Source organism: Pipistrellus kuhlii, unplaced genomic scaffold (assembly GCF_014108245.1).
Source record: "Pipistrellus kuhlii isolate mPipKuh1 unplaced genomic scaffold, mPipKuh1.p scaffold_m20_p_3, whole genome shotgun sequence".
Lineage (NCBI taxonomy): Eukaryota > Metazoa > Chordata > Mammalia > Chiroptera > Vespertilionidae > Pipistrellus > Pipistrellus kuhlii.
The window spans coordinates 36,619,217-36,636,594 of NW_023425529.1; the positions used below are offsets into that span (position 1 = coordinate 36,619,217).

The 17,378-nt window shown below is 40.1% G+C and overlaps 1 protein-coding gene across 4 annotated transcripts in view; it reads right to left on the reverse strand.

Moving 5' to 3' along the window:
- YAF2 (YY1 associated factor 2) overlaps positions 1-10,861 on the reverse strand; it is a 69,245-nt gene extending 58,384 nt beyond the window's left edge. Inside the window, exons 1-3 of one of the 4 annotated variants that reach the window (XR_004991632.2) lie at positions 10,562-10,861; positions 10,021-10,146; positions 8,196-8,566 (exon numbers count right to left, since the gene is read on the reverse strand). Coding sequence is in view for 3 of the 4 variants with exons in the window: in XM_036459109.2 (XP_036315002.1) it covers positions 10,021-10,146; positions 10,562-10,587 (152 nt within the window). In the remaining variant the exon portion in view is untranslated. The remainder of the gene's footprint in view (positions 1-8,195; positions 8,567-10,020; positions 10,147-10,561) is intronic. The other 3 variants (XM_036459109.2, XM_036459110.2, XM_036459111.2) reach the window with 3 other exon arrangements.
- Positions 10,862-17,378: the final 6,517 nt, after the last annotated feature.

Sequence of the window (17,378 nt, forward strand, 5' to 3'; positions counted from 1 at the left end):
CTTATTAATAACTAGAGGCCTGATGCACGAAGATTTGTGGAAGAATTGGCCTTCCTTCCTCTGGCTACAGGCATCTCCTTCACTCTGGCCAGAGACGCCTTTTCACCTTCCCATGCTGCCCAGAGACCCAGAACAGCAGGAGCAGTGTGGAATGACATAAGCATCCTGCTCCCTGCCTCTCAGTGCCTGCATATGCAAATTAGCCCACCATCTTTATTTGGGTTGATTTGCATACTCATTCCTGATTGGCTGATGGGCATCACAAGGGTATGGTCAATTTGCATCTTTCTCTTTTATTAGTGTAGATGGCAACAGCAACAACTGATTTCAAACTTAATTTGAGCACAGGACTTCTCCAAAAACTAGGACTATGTTGGAAAATTAAATTCCTTCTGTTTACTCCCTAGAGATACCTTCTTTGATAGAATTCAAATTCTCAGAGAGCTGGAACTAGATCTCTCAGCCACAATTCTATAGTTCAGGCATAATTCCCGGCATAAGGTAGTGTCTAATAACCATTTACAGAATTATGGAATTTTTTTACTTCTATTTATTTCTGATAGTTCACACATGTATACAGGAAGTCCTCTCCAAATTAGGACTTATACAACCTGTATCAAAATTCCAACTTTTTCAAAGCTTATTTAAAATAAATAAAATTTTCTTTTTAATACCTATGTTCCTATTTTACCAAACCTTTATTGAATGCATTACTTCCCAGGCATTTTGTCAAACATTTTCAAAAAATATCATGAAAAACTCATATTTACTTAGAAACTGTATAGTATGCTAAATGATATAATAAAGGTAAACATAAGAAAATAATTTTGAGGGATTATTTGAATCCTAGAAAGAGAATATAGCATTAACCAAAGAGCTATATCCTCCCATCTCTAACTACCTTGTCCTCTGAGAAAAAATACTCAACTTCCTAAGAAAGTATGAATCAGTGCTGTATTTATGAGAAAATGCTAAAGCTAGATGGAGTACAGAATGAGAGATATGCACAAAAGCTAAACAAAAGGAGGCAAATTTGGGATGTTCCCAGGAAAATATCAGAGGAAATAAACACATGAGCTGGATTTCCCCCCACCTCTTTTTTTCTTTTTAAATATATTATTTATTTATTTATTTGTTTGTTTGTTTATTTATTTATTTATTTCAGAGAGGAAGGGAAAGAGATAGAAACATCAATGATGAGAATCATTGATCAATTGCCTCCTGCACACCCCCTCCCTACTGGGAATCAAGCCTGCAACCTGAGTATGTGCCCTTGACCAGAATTGAACCCAGGACCCTTAAAGTCAGGCTGACACTCTATTCACTGAGCCAAACCGGCTAGGGCATGAACTGGGTCTTGAAGTAGAGTTAATTAGGTAGGCAAAATGATAATGAAATTCTAGAAAGTTATCAGTCACTAATCCTGTTAGTCTGACTCTGAACAACTAGATGCAGTAAAAAGTACAAGATGAAGGAAAATTCCATTATTTTTTTAATGTCTATCTAATTTCTATATCTATTAGGTGCCTGCTAATTTGTATAATTTATATTTAAAAGCAGCAAGTTCACAGATAAATGAAGGTTAGTTCAATTTTAATAACTAAATTTAATTTGTTCCATTAATTTAAAACTCAGTACAAAGAAATGCACTATATAAATTCTAAATTGTTTTTCAATTAATCTCAAATACCACAAATCTCTATTTAGTTTTAGTATATTTTATTTTTTGATAGATCCTCAATGTCAACCATCTTAATTTTAAAAATCATTCAACAGAGATCTTATAATTTAGTTTAGAAATAAAATATGTTTTATAATATGCTGTATTCTTTCATGACTTCAGTAGTAAATTTCTCATTTGTAACTGTATTATATAAACTTCAATAGTCTGGATAGCAAGACCTAAAAGTAGTGCTGAGACAATAAAAACAAAAAACATAAAAAGTTCCAAAGTTATTTCTTAAAAATGCTAAGGAATTCATGTATAATATCATCTTTGAAATAATACTAAAACATGAAACTAATATATCAATTTTAAAAAACGATAAAGATAGCCCTGGCCAGGATTGCTCAGTGATTAGATTGTCGGCCCTCACACTGGAGGGTCTCAGGTTTGATTCCTGGTCAAGGGCAAGTACCTGGGTTGCAGGTTTGATCTCCATCCATGTCTCTCTCTCACACTGACATATCTCCTCTGCACTCTACCCTTTTACTCTTCCTCCCCTCTCCCTTTCACTCTGCAAATCAATGGGAAAAAATCCTCAGGTGAGGATTAACAAACAAACAAAATGATAAAACTAAATATGTTCAAAAACTGAGAAGAAAATTATATTTCCTTCTTCCACATGTATGTTTTTTAAAATATAAATGACAAATAAAAAAGAAAATTTAAAAAATAAAGCAAAATATGTGACAAGAACAAATAAAATACAGTAATAGAAATGATTCTACATTCTTTAAGTGTATTCTACTTTAATCTTCAAAATAACCACATATTGTATTATAACATTGTGCTATAAAAATACTACAGCCATGTTTAAGAATGAGGAAAGTAAATCTAAATCTCAGTTACTGGTCTAACTGTAAAAATTGTGTTTTTAATAATTTAACACCGCTTCAAAATATAGAGTAAGCTGTAAAAAAGTAATAATGCTAAAACTAATATATACCAATAAATTGCTAACAAAACAACTGATATTTTTGCTGCTGTTAATCCTCACCTTGCGAGCACTTTACCAGTGATTTTCAGAGACCGGAAGGGAAGGGAAGAGAAGCACTGACATGAGAGACATATCCATGGGCCACCTCCTGCAAGAGCTCAAACTGGGAGGCGGATGGAAGATGGGCCAGGATTCGAACCTGTAACCCAGGTATGTGCTCTTGAGCTGAAATTGAACCAGAGAGCCTTCGGTCTGTGGGCTGACACTCTAACCACTGAACTACACTGGCCAGGGTAGTCTGATAATACGTTTAAAAATACAGACTTAGAAGTTATTGGAAAAGCAATGCTGGATATCAAGTTGAATCATCAAATTTAAAAAAACAACAACACATTAATTGAAAAAATTTAAATGCCTACAATGTTCCAGGTATTTTACTAGTTTCTGGGGCTACCAAAGTGAGTAAGATAGTCCCCTTCCCGCCTGGTAGAACAGATAAAACTCTAAACAATAATACTACAATATGGTGATTCTCTAGGAATAATTATTATATATAGATTTAGAAAGATAAGACTGAATCAGTGATAGCTGGGAGAACCATCTGATCAAAATATTTCAGTACTGATGCAGCATAGGATTGTTTGTGATACACAGCAGAAAAGGAAGCTAGGAAAATAGTTTAGGAATAGATTATTGCCTGAAACATCAATCTCAGGAACTTAACCCTTGATTAGAAGTGACTAGAGAGTCTGTCTCTCTTTTTTAATATAGGAACTAACATATTTATATAGTTACACAAAAATACTGAAGATAACATAGCAGCATTCTAGAGAAGAGATAAATTTGTCCAATCTCAAGAGAGATGATATGGGATTCTAAATTTTACCTACATAAACTGGAAAAAGGACAGATTTGGGAGAAAATCCAGAGAAAGACTGAACATAAGGGATGATGGCTTACAATAAAATATGAGTCAATAATAGTTTCTAGCTCAGGTTCCAGAAAGTCTGTGCCACTTACAAAGAGAAGCCAAGACTGGGTAGGCAGAAATTGATTTCAGAGACATACAAGGAAAACTAGGAAAAAAGTAGCATTACAGATGGCAAGGAAGGAGAATTCCAATTTTTTAAAAAACGGTTACCAATACCAACTACTACAAAGATGACATAGAAAGAACTTGAAATTAAGCCACTAAGTTTAACAACTAGGTCACATAGAGATCTTACTGTACAAAGGATAAAAGAAAAGAATGCTGCTGAAATAAATCAGTTGCATGTAGAAATCCAAGTTAGTAAAACTCTACACCAAACAGGTCAGAAACGTTTTGGTCTCAGGATCACTACTCTCAAAAGTTAAAAGAGCTTTGTCTTATCTGTCAAGAAATAAACAGAAAAAACTTAAATACACACTAGTGCATTTTAAAAAGTATCAAAAAGTACATCACATGTTGATATAAATAACATTTTTTATATTTTCCAAAACAATAATTTTGCATGAGGAGTGGCACTTGCATATTTTTTCAAACCTCTACTATCTAGCTTAACTGAAGTCATCTGGATTGTCATATCTACTTCTGCATTCAATATGCTGCACTACCCTGTTTTGGTTCACGAACATGAAATCTGGACTCCCACAAATATGTAGTAGAAATAAGGGAGAAGTATTTTAATAGTCTTTTCAAATAATAATGAATATTCTTCTTTGATGATATATAAAAAAAATCACACAAGTAGTTGTTTCTCAAAGATTAGCTGAATGTGAAATCTGAAACCACATCAAGGAAGTTTTCATAGTGTACCCTTAAAAAACACTGGCTTAATTAGAACCTTGAATGGATTATATCCATGCATGGTTTTGTAAAATCATACCCTGGTTATTGGAAAATGTTGAGTTATGAAGATCATCCAAATACTGACAAATTTCATGACAAACTATCATAAATTACATTAATTGATATTACCACATGATCTCATCTTTAAAGTAGTCTAAGTTCTTAATATCACTGTAGTGGTTACAAGTTTTCAAAAACTCTAATTTTCTCCTGAAAGCTCAATTTTATCATTGGCAACAAATACTGTTTTTCTTAAAGTGACGGACACACTGTGTTCGTTTTTTAGAAAATATCTGCTAAATATCCAAGTCTGAAGAACTATTCCTTTACTAGGAATTCTTTCAAGAAAAAATGATGTTCTAGCCGAAACCAGTTTGGCTCAGTGGATAGAGCGTCGGCCTTCGGACTGAAAAGTCCCGGGTTCGATTCTGGTCAAGGGCATGTACCTTGGTTGCGGGCACATCCCCAGTGGGGGTGGTGCAAGAGGCAGCTGATCGATGTCTCTCTCATCGATGTTTCTGACTCTCTATCCCTCTCCCTTCCTCTCTGTAAAAAATCAATAAAATATATATATATGTATATTTTTAAATGATGTTCTACAAAAAAAGGAGCTAGTTTTGCTTGCACCTCAACACAATTGTTTTCCCTTGAACCAACCACTGTACTTTGCTATAAAGCAAAATGTGCTTTTATATTTATCATTACTTACTGGTTCATGAAAATAGAATATTAAAAAAGACATGAGATTTCATAAAATTAGTAACTTTTACTGCTTCATCAAAGATATTCTTAAGTGAGACTGACGTTATTTTTACTGCATGTGCAAGGTGGTGAAGATTATTGTGAAGTTAACAGTTTGGTGCCATTACTTTGATTCATGCTGAGGGGCATGACCCACCATTGGTTTGACCCACCATTGCCTCTGCACCACCACTGCAATATCAACACAGTGAATAACATCTTAGTATGATTTTGAAAATAGAAAGCTTCATATGCCTCCTAAAAGGGAATTCCAGGGTTCCTCAAATCACACTTTAAAAGCCACTACATAGACTATCCAAACACCATCATTTTCAAAATGCTCTGTAAACACTGAGGCCATATAACTACCCTACCAGAGACGTAGGGAGGAAACCCAACCCCTCCTAGAACAACAGCATGGTAGCTGGAAAGGCAGGCTCAGGAATTCTGCATTATCTGAAAAGCGGCTGACTTAGATGGTCCTCAGTTTTTTTCTCCCATTCCCACACCCAAAGTCTAGGAGAGTCTATGCCAAACTTCAAATTACCAGACAGGAAGCAAGTATGGAAAGACAACGATACTGAAATGATTTTTATCAGATGATAACTGGTTTCTTTAAGGTTTTTTTCAAAATGTGAACTTTATACAGTTTAATCCCATTCTATAGAAGCTGAAATAATTCATTCTTTAAACCAACAGTCAGATCTTAACCACAACACTGTGTTCAGTTAGAAACATTTTTTTTCTTTACACGAGAAAATTTCACCTCTTCAGCATAAAAGATTTAATAATACTACCTCATGTACAGATTTTGTACAAAGTGTTTCTGATTTGATAAAAATCATAAAATTTTATAAAAGAAGCAAGAAACATCTATTTTGTTCACCATTGTATGTCCAGTACCTAGCTCTGCCCTTATATAAAATAAGATGTTCAATAAACATTGCTGGGTACTGAAGTGGCTGAAATGAGAAAAAACACTAGTCATCAGACTCTTAGTACAACACGTAGTGCTCTTTCTATTATGTAAAATCTTTTTCATCATTCTCTAAAATAACATCTGAGGGAACCTAAAGGAGTTATTACAATTTACCTTCAGAAGATCATTTTCTGTTCCAATTGAAATTACACTAGAAAGCCTCCTATGTATTAGGTGTTTTATAGGTTCTCGTTTAGATCACATTTCATCTTTTTTTAAATATATTTTTATTCATTTCAGAAAGGAAGGGAGTGAGAGAGATAGAAGCATCAATGATGAGAGAAAATCATTGATCGGCTGCCTCCTGCACACCCCAATTGGGGATGAGCCCGAAACCCAGGTACATGCCCTTGACCGGAATCAAACCTGGGACCGACTCTTCAGTCCACAGGCCAACGCTCTATCCACTGAGCCAAATCGGCTGGGGTGTCATCATTTTTAAATATTTGCTATCTGAAATTAAACAGTAATTTCCATTCCTATATGAAGAAGTGACAATTAAGATACTAATCTAAATCATCATGTGCATGGTGGTGAAGTATATCTGCGAGGATATACTTTACATTAAACTATCCTCACCCAGACACTATACTCAATGTTTCATTTTCTGAGGTGATTCAGAGTGGCTCTTAATAAAGTTTCTTGGGTTTATATTTGAGACATATTGTGTTATAAGAAGCTGAGATAGATATAAATATGAAGGAGCCCTAACTGGTTTGGCTCAGTGGATAGAGCATTGGCCTGTGGGCTGAAGAGTCCCGGGTTCAATTACCATCAAGGGCGCATGCCCAGGTTGCAGGTTTAATTCCCAATTGGGGGACTGCAGGAGGCAGTGAATCAATGATTCCCTCTCATCATTGATGTTTCTATCTCTCATTCCTTCTCCTTTATGAAGTCAATATAAATATTTTAAAAATAAAAATAAACATTAAAAATTTTTTTTTGATAATAATTTGTCACCATAACTTTTTCTTTTTAAAATTTTCCTGTCATTTTGACATTTATCATTTTCGCTCACAGAAGTACAATGTAGAAAACCTCGAGTACTTGAACTTATAGTTATTTAGCCCCTGGATTAAAAAAGGATTAATAAAATTTAAACTAATAAGGCCAGGAAGTACAAACTAAAATTCAATCATAGAAATGGTTTAAATTTAAAGAATGTAATTTATCAACTTAGGATTGAAGCTACTTCAATCAAATCGCATTTCATTTAAAATACTGCTATGATCATAACAGCATTCCATTCCATACAAACTGTTATTCTGGAGAAAAACGTGACCTACTAAGGATATAGCCAAAGGAAATGGTCTTCTGTAATATAAAGGATTTGAACTAGACTTTTTTTTAACTAAGTATTCTTTAAAGAAAATAAAATTGTCAGTGAAGACTTTCTAGGGGAACATGGCCACATCTTCTCCGAAGGTTTAGGAAAAAAAAGATGTTTCAAGGGTCTGGGAAGGCTTACACTTGGCCTCCCATTTATGGACCCAGACAGAATCAGTTCAAAGGTCAGTCTGACGGAAGGAATTCAAGCCCAGTCTGTCATCTTGCAAACTAGACATTAGCAATCTGCATCCTTCTGTTCCACGGCTCTCTAGTCCCTGCTTTGGTAATCACCAATCTTATCCTTGAAATTACCTTAACTGCTAATTAACATGTCAGTTGTAGAGAATTATTTCTTCCAACTACTAAAAACTTTTGCTTCTCCAGAGTGTTCTGCAGTCCTTTAACCCTGTTTCCTGACATGACCAAAGAGGGCAATATTTTGTGGTGCAATCAATATCTGCCCCATTAACAACGCCTGCTCCATTGTTCCATCTAAACATGGATTCCACTCTGATTTTCTGAAGTGACAGTATGAAGAAAATAACCAAGAAATTAGAGCTCTTTGAGCTCTTAATTTATAGCCAAAATCAAAAGAGAAGAGAGAATTCAGAGAGGGGAAGAAGAAGCTGAGAGGGTTGTAGTGTAGAACACTTACTTTTAGGAACAGAGTGTCCCTTAGACTTCTGGTGAGTTGCCCAGAGCCTCTTCAGTTTCAATCCAAATGAGAATGCTTCTCTGAGTCCTCCTCAAGTAATCCACTAAAAATTGGATCTACAAGAGCTCAGATGTACTGATGAAAATTGTCAGGGGCCCCCACGGGGGACTCAAGCCTCTTTTAAACTAGGCCCACTTCTCTGTCCTGGGCCAACTCCCCTGTGCACCATATTCCTTCTTTTTCCAGGTGCCAGGTATTCAGCCTGTTTCTTCTCTTCTGAGCTGCCACCACCTACTCTATTTCTCAGGGTTCCTCTAACCCCAAGACTGGCTGTGGAGTAGGACACCAGCTTCCCCCCTTCCTTGCTGTCCCTGCAAATAAACATACAGTCTCTTCTAGTTTCAGTAATTTTCTACCAGCTACAAGAAAATAGAGGGAACAACAAAAAGCAATAATTTCATACCAGAGATTAAGATTATAATGATCATTATAATCTCCACTTTAAAATTCCTGCCTTCAAAAACCAAATTTTCTGAAAATGTTTGAAAATTTGCTTTTTAAAGAATATTGTGGAAAATTTCATCCAATGAAGATGGGAATATGCAAAAAGCATACTATGATTTACAAAAAAAAACTTAAGTCCAAAGCAGCTAGCTTCATTCACTGAATAAATCTTAAAATGTTAAATTATTGCCATTTCTAAATTTACATTTTAAACTTTTAATAAAATATTCTAAATGGTGTTTAAAAATCTGAATCTCTCATTTTTAGAAATCTAATTTCTACTGAATATATAAACCTAAAGTCGATTTTTGTGTTAATGTTTTTTACAACAGTATATCACATTAGTACACTTATATTCTTGTGGCAATTTAGTTTGTTACAGATTCTGTGATATCAAAATACATGTTAACTAAATATCAAGCTATAAATCACAGAATTACAATAAATTAACTTAAAAGCTACCTTCCGATAAAGGTGAAGGAACTCTGCAACTAAGTGCTGGCGTATCAAGACTGTCACTGACTTTGAATTTCCTGGATGATTTTCTTTACTCAGTAAATCAACTTAAATGTTTTTGTAAAAGACTCAGTTATTTGCAAGCTTACAATAAAATAAAGACTGAAAATAGACAAGAGATCAATGCATCTCATTTGTATAGTCTAACTGATTGCCATTTGCTCAAACTAAAGATATTCAGATTACTTTCGGTTAAAAAAAAATGTGTCCGTGACTGGGCTCCTCTCCAACTCCCTATTTATAAAATACTAAAGAACTGGAATACACACATGAAGCAAAACCTTGATCTGACCCTTCCAGACGTCTGTATGAAAAAGGAAGTTAAACCTACTGCATATCCTATAATCAAAAAAATACTTTACTTGAAGAACGATCGCACATGACATCTTTTGCTCCTAAAGAGGTCATCTTCATGATTTTCCTTCGGTTCGTACACACTAACGCAACCATGCAGCCAACACACTGTTACATCCGGAATGTGTGCGGGGTGGGGCGTGGAGGGTGGGAGGGGGGAGGGCAGTGCACCCAGTGACACGAATTGAATCCAAGTCGCTCCGGCCTCCCTTCAATAATGCATGCCCTCCTGGCAGCGAAAGACGTTACAGCCTCTTCCATTACCCCCGCACCGCAAACCAGGGCTGGGGTCGCGATCAATCTGACCCCATTCCTACCGCGCCCGCCCCCTCCTCTGGCAGCCTCTCGCCCGGGCTGCGGGTGTCACGGAGGGAGTGGGGGGTGGAGGTGCCGCAGCCGCAGGGGCGTCCTCCCCGGCGGCGCGCGGGGGGCCCCCGGCCGCGGGACTCACCGGGTGGAGGTGCCCTTCCGCACATCGCACATCATGCACTTGAAGGCCTCGGCGCTGTTCCGGAAGGTGCAGACGCTGCAGTCCCAGTAGCCCTCGTCCGAGGACGGCTTCGGCTGCCGCTTCGGCCTGCACGACACAACCCGGACACGGCGCCCGCGGGGTCAGCAGCAGGCCGCGCCCGGCGCCCGCCCGCCCCGCCCCCTGCCCCAGATCCGCGACCCCGGCCCCGCGGGCCCCGCCGCTCCGCCCGGAGGGGGAGGGGAGCCGGGGAGGAGGAGGGCGCGAGCGCGGTGCGGTCGCCGCTAACCCTGCCGCCGCGCCGCCCTGACACCCCGGGCCGCCGCTCGGGCCGCCGCCGCCATCGCGGCTCCATTGTGGGGCCGGGGCCGGCGCCGGAGCAGCGGCGTCGCCCGCCGATCTCGCCCCACTGGCTGCCCGGGCGGCGAGCGAGGCGGCCCCCGCCCGCAGCCCGGCGCGAGGGCCCCGCCGCCGCCGCCGCCGCCGCCCGCCCTGTCCGGGCCCGAGGGCCGGGCGCCGTTACCTGGTGGGGCTCTTCTTGTCTCCCATGGCTTGGCTAACCGATGCTCGCCGAGAGTCGCCGCCGCGGCCGCTCTGTTTGTCAATACGGAGGAGAATAAGCCGGGCGGAAGCGGGCGGGGAGGAGGAGGGGCGGGGAGGGCCGCAGCGCCGCGCTCCGAGCCGCCGCCGGATCCCACGCAGCCCCCAGCTGTCGGGGAAACTCCTGCCCGCGCCACGTGACGCGCGCCCGCCAACCAGCGGCCGCGCCCGCGGCTTCAAACGCGGCCAGCGCGGCCCAGCGCCGCGGCGAGTTCGCGGGCGGCGGCGGGCGGCGTGGGGGTGACGCTGCGGCCTGGGCGCCGCCGCCCCGCCCGCGCCCCGCGCCCCGCGCCCGCTCCCGCGGCCTCCGCCAGGCATCCCGGGCGCGCTGGGGCCGCCGCGCGCTCCGGGCCCCTCTCCGCCCCGCGGGCTGGCGGGGGATGCTCGGTCCTCCCGCTGGGGCGTAGCTGGGGCCGGAGTCTGGAGGTCAGCCCCAGGTTGGGGGTCGGGAGCGGGGAGGGGGTGTCTGCGGGAGAACCGCTTTCCCAGGCTCGGCCGCCCTGGGCTTCTCCGACCCAGCCCGAAGGATGCCCGGAGGGGGCGGGAGGGCGGGAGCCAGCCTGCAGCGCTTTGCTGGGGCCTTAGAACACTGTCGTGGTTTGCCAAGCGGGGGATTTCGCGCTTAACTCGGAGGAAATGAAACCGAGGTTCGCCAGAGGTTAGACGACTTCCTCTGCATTGCATAATTAGAAGATAACCGCCGGGAATCTAACCCTGGTTTTAATTACAAATGCGCTACTTGGGCTTCCCAGGCCTCTTACAGTAGCTTTAAAAAAAAAAATTTAAAGTGCTCGTTAGTCCTTTAAAAATAATAATAATAACGGTTTGGCTCAGTGGATAGAGCTTGGACCTGAGGGGCTGAAGGGTCCCGGGTTCGATTCTAGTCAAGGGCACATGCCTGGGTTGTGGGCTCTGATCGTGCAGGAGGGAGGCTATGGATGATTCTCTCTCATCATTGGTGTTTCTGTCTCTCCTTCCTTCCTCTCTGAAATCAATAAAAATATATTTTTAAAAAATAAATAAAAGTAACGGCTTTCCATGTGCCTGCACATGATCTCTTGACTAAAAACAGAAGACCTTCCTCCCAGGTCTCATTAATTTTATCTCAACCTACTGGATGCCCTCTTCTTGTTCTTTAATACTATATAACAGCCATCTAACTCGTCCCTGAACATCCAGCCCTTATTCCCCAATCTATTTAATAATCCACAACTAGATAAGTAATAAAATGCTAGTAATGGGCTGCTACTCTCATCAGGGTTTTTCCTGAGGCTACTTAGTCTGGCTGTAAGGACCCCCACACCTTCTTTCCTCCCACCCCACGCACGCCCCATCAGAAAGGCTGCCTCGTGGAAAAGACTGCAGAGGAAATAATCTTCCCAAACCCTTCCTTCACAAACATAGCTTGCTTCTGCATAAAGTATTTCCCTCTTCTCTTTGACCATACTGTTTCTACATCTTTCTAGATTCACAGCAAGTCTAAATTATTGTAAAATAATGGTCTTTCACCTAAATGAGCTTTAGTGTACTACAAAGGAAATGGAAGTCCCGGTCTCGGCCTACTTTCCCTGCTGAGACCTTGGAAAATTATGTGGTTAATTTCTGTAATTCTTAGCTTTTACATCTGCAAAATGGCTTCTCTATTTATGGGGTTGTGTGGTTAATAATAAAATAACCTTTTTTTTTTTAGCACTATACACCAGGTACTTTGTAACTCTCTTTACACAAATGCACATTTTAAAGAACTCCAAGTACTATGCAAATGTTCTCATCAACTAGGCTATCCCTTCATTTGAAAGACAAGGAACTTAGAGCCCTGGTTAAGTGGTTTTTCTTTCATGAACAGGCCAGGATTAGAGCTCAGATTTCCTATTAGAGGTTGTTCACCAGCCCTGCTTTCTGATTAATCATATCAATCCCATTTATGGCAATCTCTGAACTCACTGCGCCATCCGTAATTCTTGCAAGTGTCACTTTCTTGAGACTCAGACCTTGATTCAGAAGCACAGAAACCCTGAGGAGGAGGATTGGCCAGAGCAAACAAGATCTAAGGCCTTGTCTTCAATCTCTCAGCAATGCAATGGTTAAGCTTAGGCTAGCGACTTCTTTTTTTCCATCTATAAAGGAGTTAAAACTGTGTCTCAATTAAAGTCCCTTGAAGCCTATGACATTGTGATTTTTTTTTTTTTAATTTCTCAACTGGCTGGATCTTCCAGGAAACCGACAAGAATTGTGGTCTATGTATGGGAGGGAGGGAGGGGGGCAAAAAAAACAAAAAAACAAAAAGAACAAAAAAAAAAAGAATTGTGGTCTACTTGTGAAAGTGATGGCAACAGTTATAAAACCAATCATACTTTTTAAAGCTTGATTTTTGGGGTCGTGGTTTAGTTTAGTTGCTTGGTGCTTTTGCAAAATGGAGATACTTTGTTGGTTATAAAATCTATATGTCACCATTGTATTCGTTTCTAGGGTGCCAAAACAAAATACCCACAGTCTGAGTGACCTAACATCAGAAATTCATTTTACTATTTTGGAGGCTAGATTATCCACAGGCCTGGTTTCTTCTGAGGCCTCTCTCCTAATGGTTTATAGATGGCTGCCTTCTCTCTGTGCCTTTAGGAAGTCTTCCCTCTGTGTAAATGTGCCCTAATAGCTTCTTTTAAAGACACCAGTCATTTTGGATTAGGTCCTATCCTAATTACCTCATTTTGCTTTAATTACCTCTTTGAAGACTGTCTCCAAATACAGTCACATTTTGAGGTACTGGTATCAGCCCATAACACCAGGACAAAAATTTCAGCAAAGATTTTTTTTTAAATATATTTTATTGATTTTGTACAGAGAGGAAAGGAGAGAGATAGAGAGCCAGAAACATCGATGCCTCTTGCACACCCCCTACTGGGGATATGCCCGCAACCAAGGTACATGCCCTTGACCAGAATCAAACCCAGGTCCGCTCAGTCCCCAAGCCGACGCTCTATCCATTGAGCCAAACCGGTCTCAGCATCAGCAAAGATTTTTTTTTTTAATTAACATATCCAGTACATTCTTGGGACATTACTAGTACAGGTTCACAATCCTCATCTCAAACCCTTAAGCCTGGATACAGTTTTAAAGTAAGATTTTTTTAATTTTTATTATTTTTTATTTTAATTTTTTAAATTAAATTATTATCTTTGTACATATACCATTGCCCCCCCATACAAGCCCTCCCTCCCCAGAGTTTTGTGTCCATTGGTTGTACTTATATGCATGTATATAAGTCCTTCGGTTGATCTTTTATATTTGGGGATTTTCAAAAGGCATATGTTGCGAATGTAATTACCCAACTCTCTTAGTGGGTACTGAAGCATTATCCCATAATCAAATGCATTAATATTTATGCAAAACATAAATATTTATACACGTTGAAAAATAAAAGTTGATAAATCACTTTCCATCAATCCTACTCAGGTTTTACTCCTAAACGCTTACAAGTCAGGTAAAATATGAAGGTGCTTTCAATTTTCAGTGCTTTTTAGATTACAGGATTATTATGGAAAAGGGATGTTTACCTGTAAGAATTTGAGGGCAAATTAAGAATGAAAATATTAAGATTAAAAACATCCATATTCTCTGACACAGCAGTTCCATTTTGGGGAATATGTCCTAAATGCATAAAAAGCTTTTGCTCATCCAGCCAGTGTGGCTCCATGGTTGAGCAATGACCTATGAACCAGGAGATCAAGAATAGATTCTGGTCAGGGCACATGCTGGGGTTCAGGCTTGATCCCAGTAGGGGGAGTGCGGGAGGCAGCCTTTCAATGATTCTCTCATCATTAATGTATGTTTCTCTTTCTCCATCTCCTTCCTCTCTGAAATAAATAAATAAATAAATAAATAAATAAATAAATAAATAAATTTAAAGCTTTTGCACCCGAGCCAGTTTTGCTCAGTAGATAGGGTGTTGGCTTGCAGACTGAAGTGTCCTGGGTTTGACTCCAGTCAAGGACATATACCTCTGTTGCAGACTCTATCACTGTGGCAGCCAATGGATGTATCTCTCTGTCTCTCCCCCTGCATTCCTCTCTCTCTCTCTCTCTCTCTCTCTCTCTCTCTCTCTCTCTCTCTCTCTCTCTCTCTCTAAAAAAAAAAAAAAAAAATCAAAGGAAAAATATCCCAGGGTGAGGATTAACAACAATCAAAAATAAACTTTTTCACAAAGACAGTCATTGCAGTTATTTTAATAAATATTGAAAATAACCTAAAGTCCATCAGAAGAGGAATAGTTAAATAATTAACAAAAAAATGGGATTTTTAATCAGTCTCTAAAAATGATGTTGAGAACCTCAATACACATTTTTTCAAGGAACACATGCAGATGGCCACAAGTACATGAAAAGATGCTCAACATCATTATTTATAAGGGAAATGCAAATTAAAACCACAGTGAGATATCACATCACACCTGTTAGGATGGCTTTTACAAAAAGATAGGAAGTAGCAGGTGTTGCTCAAGATGTGAAGAAAAAGGAACCTTTGTACACTGTTGGTGGGAATGTAAATTGGTGCATCACTAAAACACTATGGAGGTTTCTCAAAAAATTAAAAATAGAACTATAATGCCATCCAGCAATTCCACTTTGGGTGTTTATCCAAAGAAAATGAAAACCCTAACTCAAAGAATATACACCCCCATGTTCATTGCAGCATTATTTATAGTAGCCGAGATATGAAAACAAATTAAGTGTTCATTGATGAATGAATGAAGAAATTATTTAAATATATATAATGGAATATTACTCAACCATACAAAGGAATAAAGTCTCACCAGTTGGAACAACATGGATGAACCTTTAGGGCATTATGTTAAATGAAATAATTCAGACAAAGAAAGACAAATACCATATGATCTCACTTATCTGTAAAAACTAAAACAAAAACAGAACAAGCTTATGGATACAGAGAATAGATTGGTGGTTGCCAGAGGTGGGGGTGGGGCAGAAAAATAGGTAAAGGGTGCAAACTTCCAGTTATAAATGTCATGGGATGTAATGTACAGCATGGTGATAATAATAATACTGTATTGCATATTTGAAAATTGCTGATAGTAGATCTTAAAGGTTCTCATTCACAAGAAAAGAATTCTGTATGTATGGTGATAGATGTTAACTAGACATAGTGTGGTGATAATTTTGCAGATATACAAGTATCAAATCATTATGTTAAACACCTAAAACTAACAATGTTATGTCAATTGTACTTCAATTAAAAATAAAATAAAATGGCACTGGCTCAAAACTAAGTAAATGTAGGGTAAGCACTGTTTGTTGCACTGCATATTATCAATATTTTTATTGATTTCAGAGAGGAAGGAAGAGGGAGAGAGAGATGGACACATCAATGATGGGAGAGAATTATTGATCAGCTGCCTCCTGCATACCCCCTACTGGGGATCAAGCCGGCAACCCGGGCATGTGCTCTGACCAGGAATGAAACCCTGGACCCATCAGTCCACAGACTAATGTTTTATCCACTGAGCCAAACCAGCGAGGGCTGCATATTATCTTTACTTAGTATATTCTCTTTTGCTTTCTTACCCAAATTAAAACACACACACACACACACACACACACACACACACACTATGTTGATGTTAGAAGAAGAGGCAATACTTAAGTTGTAATGTTAAGTGACAGATGCAGAAGATAAAATTGGATATACAATAATGACTAAATGAATAAAAAGCATAAAAAAGGTCAGAAGGAAACACATAAAAAAAATTAAGGTGGCTTGTAAGTCTCAATTTCATTTCAATACAGTATGACCTGTTACTACACTGTCAGCTCCTGACCTTTTGTTCCCTCTATTTTACAGTTCTCTCTTTTCCTATATCCTACTGCTTCCTAACAGTTCTGTATGTCATTACATGGTCTGGCCTTTACTGTTAGGACCCACCCATTTCCTCTTTACTCCAAACCAATCCAGTGCTAGCTTCAGGACAGCTTCCCATTTCTACGTGTTGTCTTATCCACCTTCCCCAAATCCAGAAAGGAGTGTGATGGGGACACTAGATGCATTAATAAGAGATGAATTTGGCCCAGCTGGCTTGGCTCAGTGGTTGAGTGTCAACCTATGAACAGTTTGATTCCTGATGAGGGCATATGCCCAGGTTGCTGGCCATCCCCAGTGTGGGACATGCAGGAGGCAGCCAATCAATGATTCTCTCTCATCATCATCATCTCTCTCTCTTTACCTCTCTGAAATCAATAAAAATAAATTTTTTAAAAGAGGTGACCTTGAAAAGGGGCGTTGCGAGGTGTTTTAAGGCTGGAACCCAGCTCTGCAGAAGAGCCACTGACCCACCAATGCTGGTGTCTCTGACAGGGTCATGTGAGGCTGGTACTGAAAATGCCGGGAAACTGCAAAGTGGATTCAGCTCCTCCCAAAGAAAGGAACTGCTGCTGCTGGAGTGATGCTCAGATGAGCAGGAGGTGGACTGGAAGACAAGGAAAGGGCAGCAAGAAGCTGATGGGGTGTGGGGGAAGCAAGTCCCTTCTTTCTCTTCCCTTTCAGTCTCCTCCTGGCATCCCCTGTTGGCAGAGCCAGCTGTAGCCAGCTAATGAAGCTGAAATGTGGGCCCAGAGTACAGCTCCAGCATCACACAGCGATTATAGAACAGAGGATGGGTTTGGGGCTGACAGTGATCCAATAACTTCCACAGTGACTCCTTGACACTCAGCATCCACACGAGGGTGGCT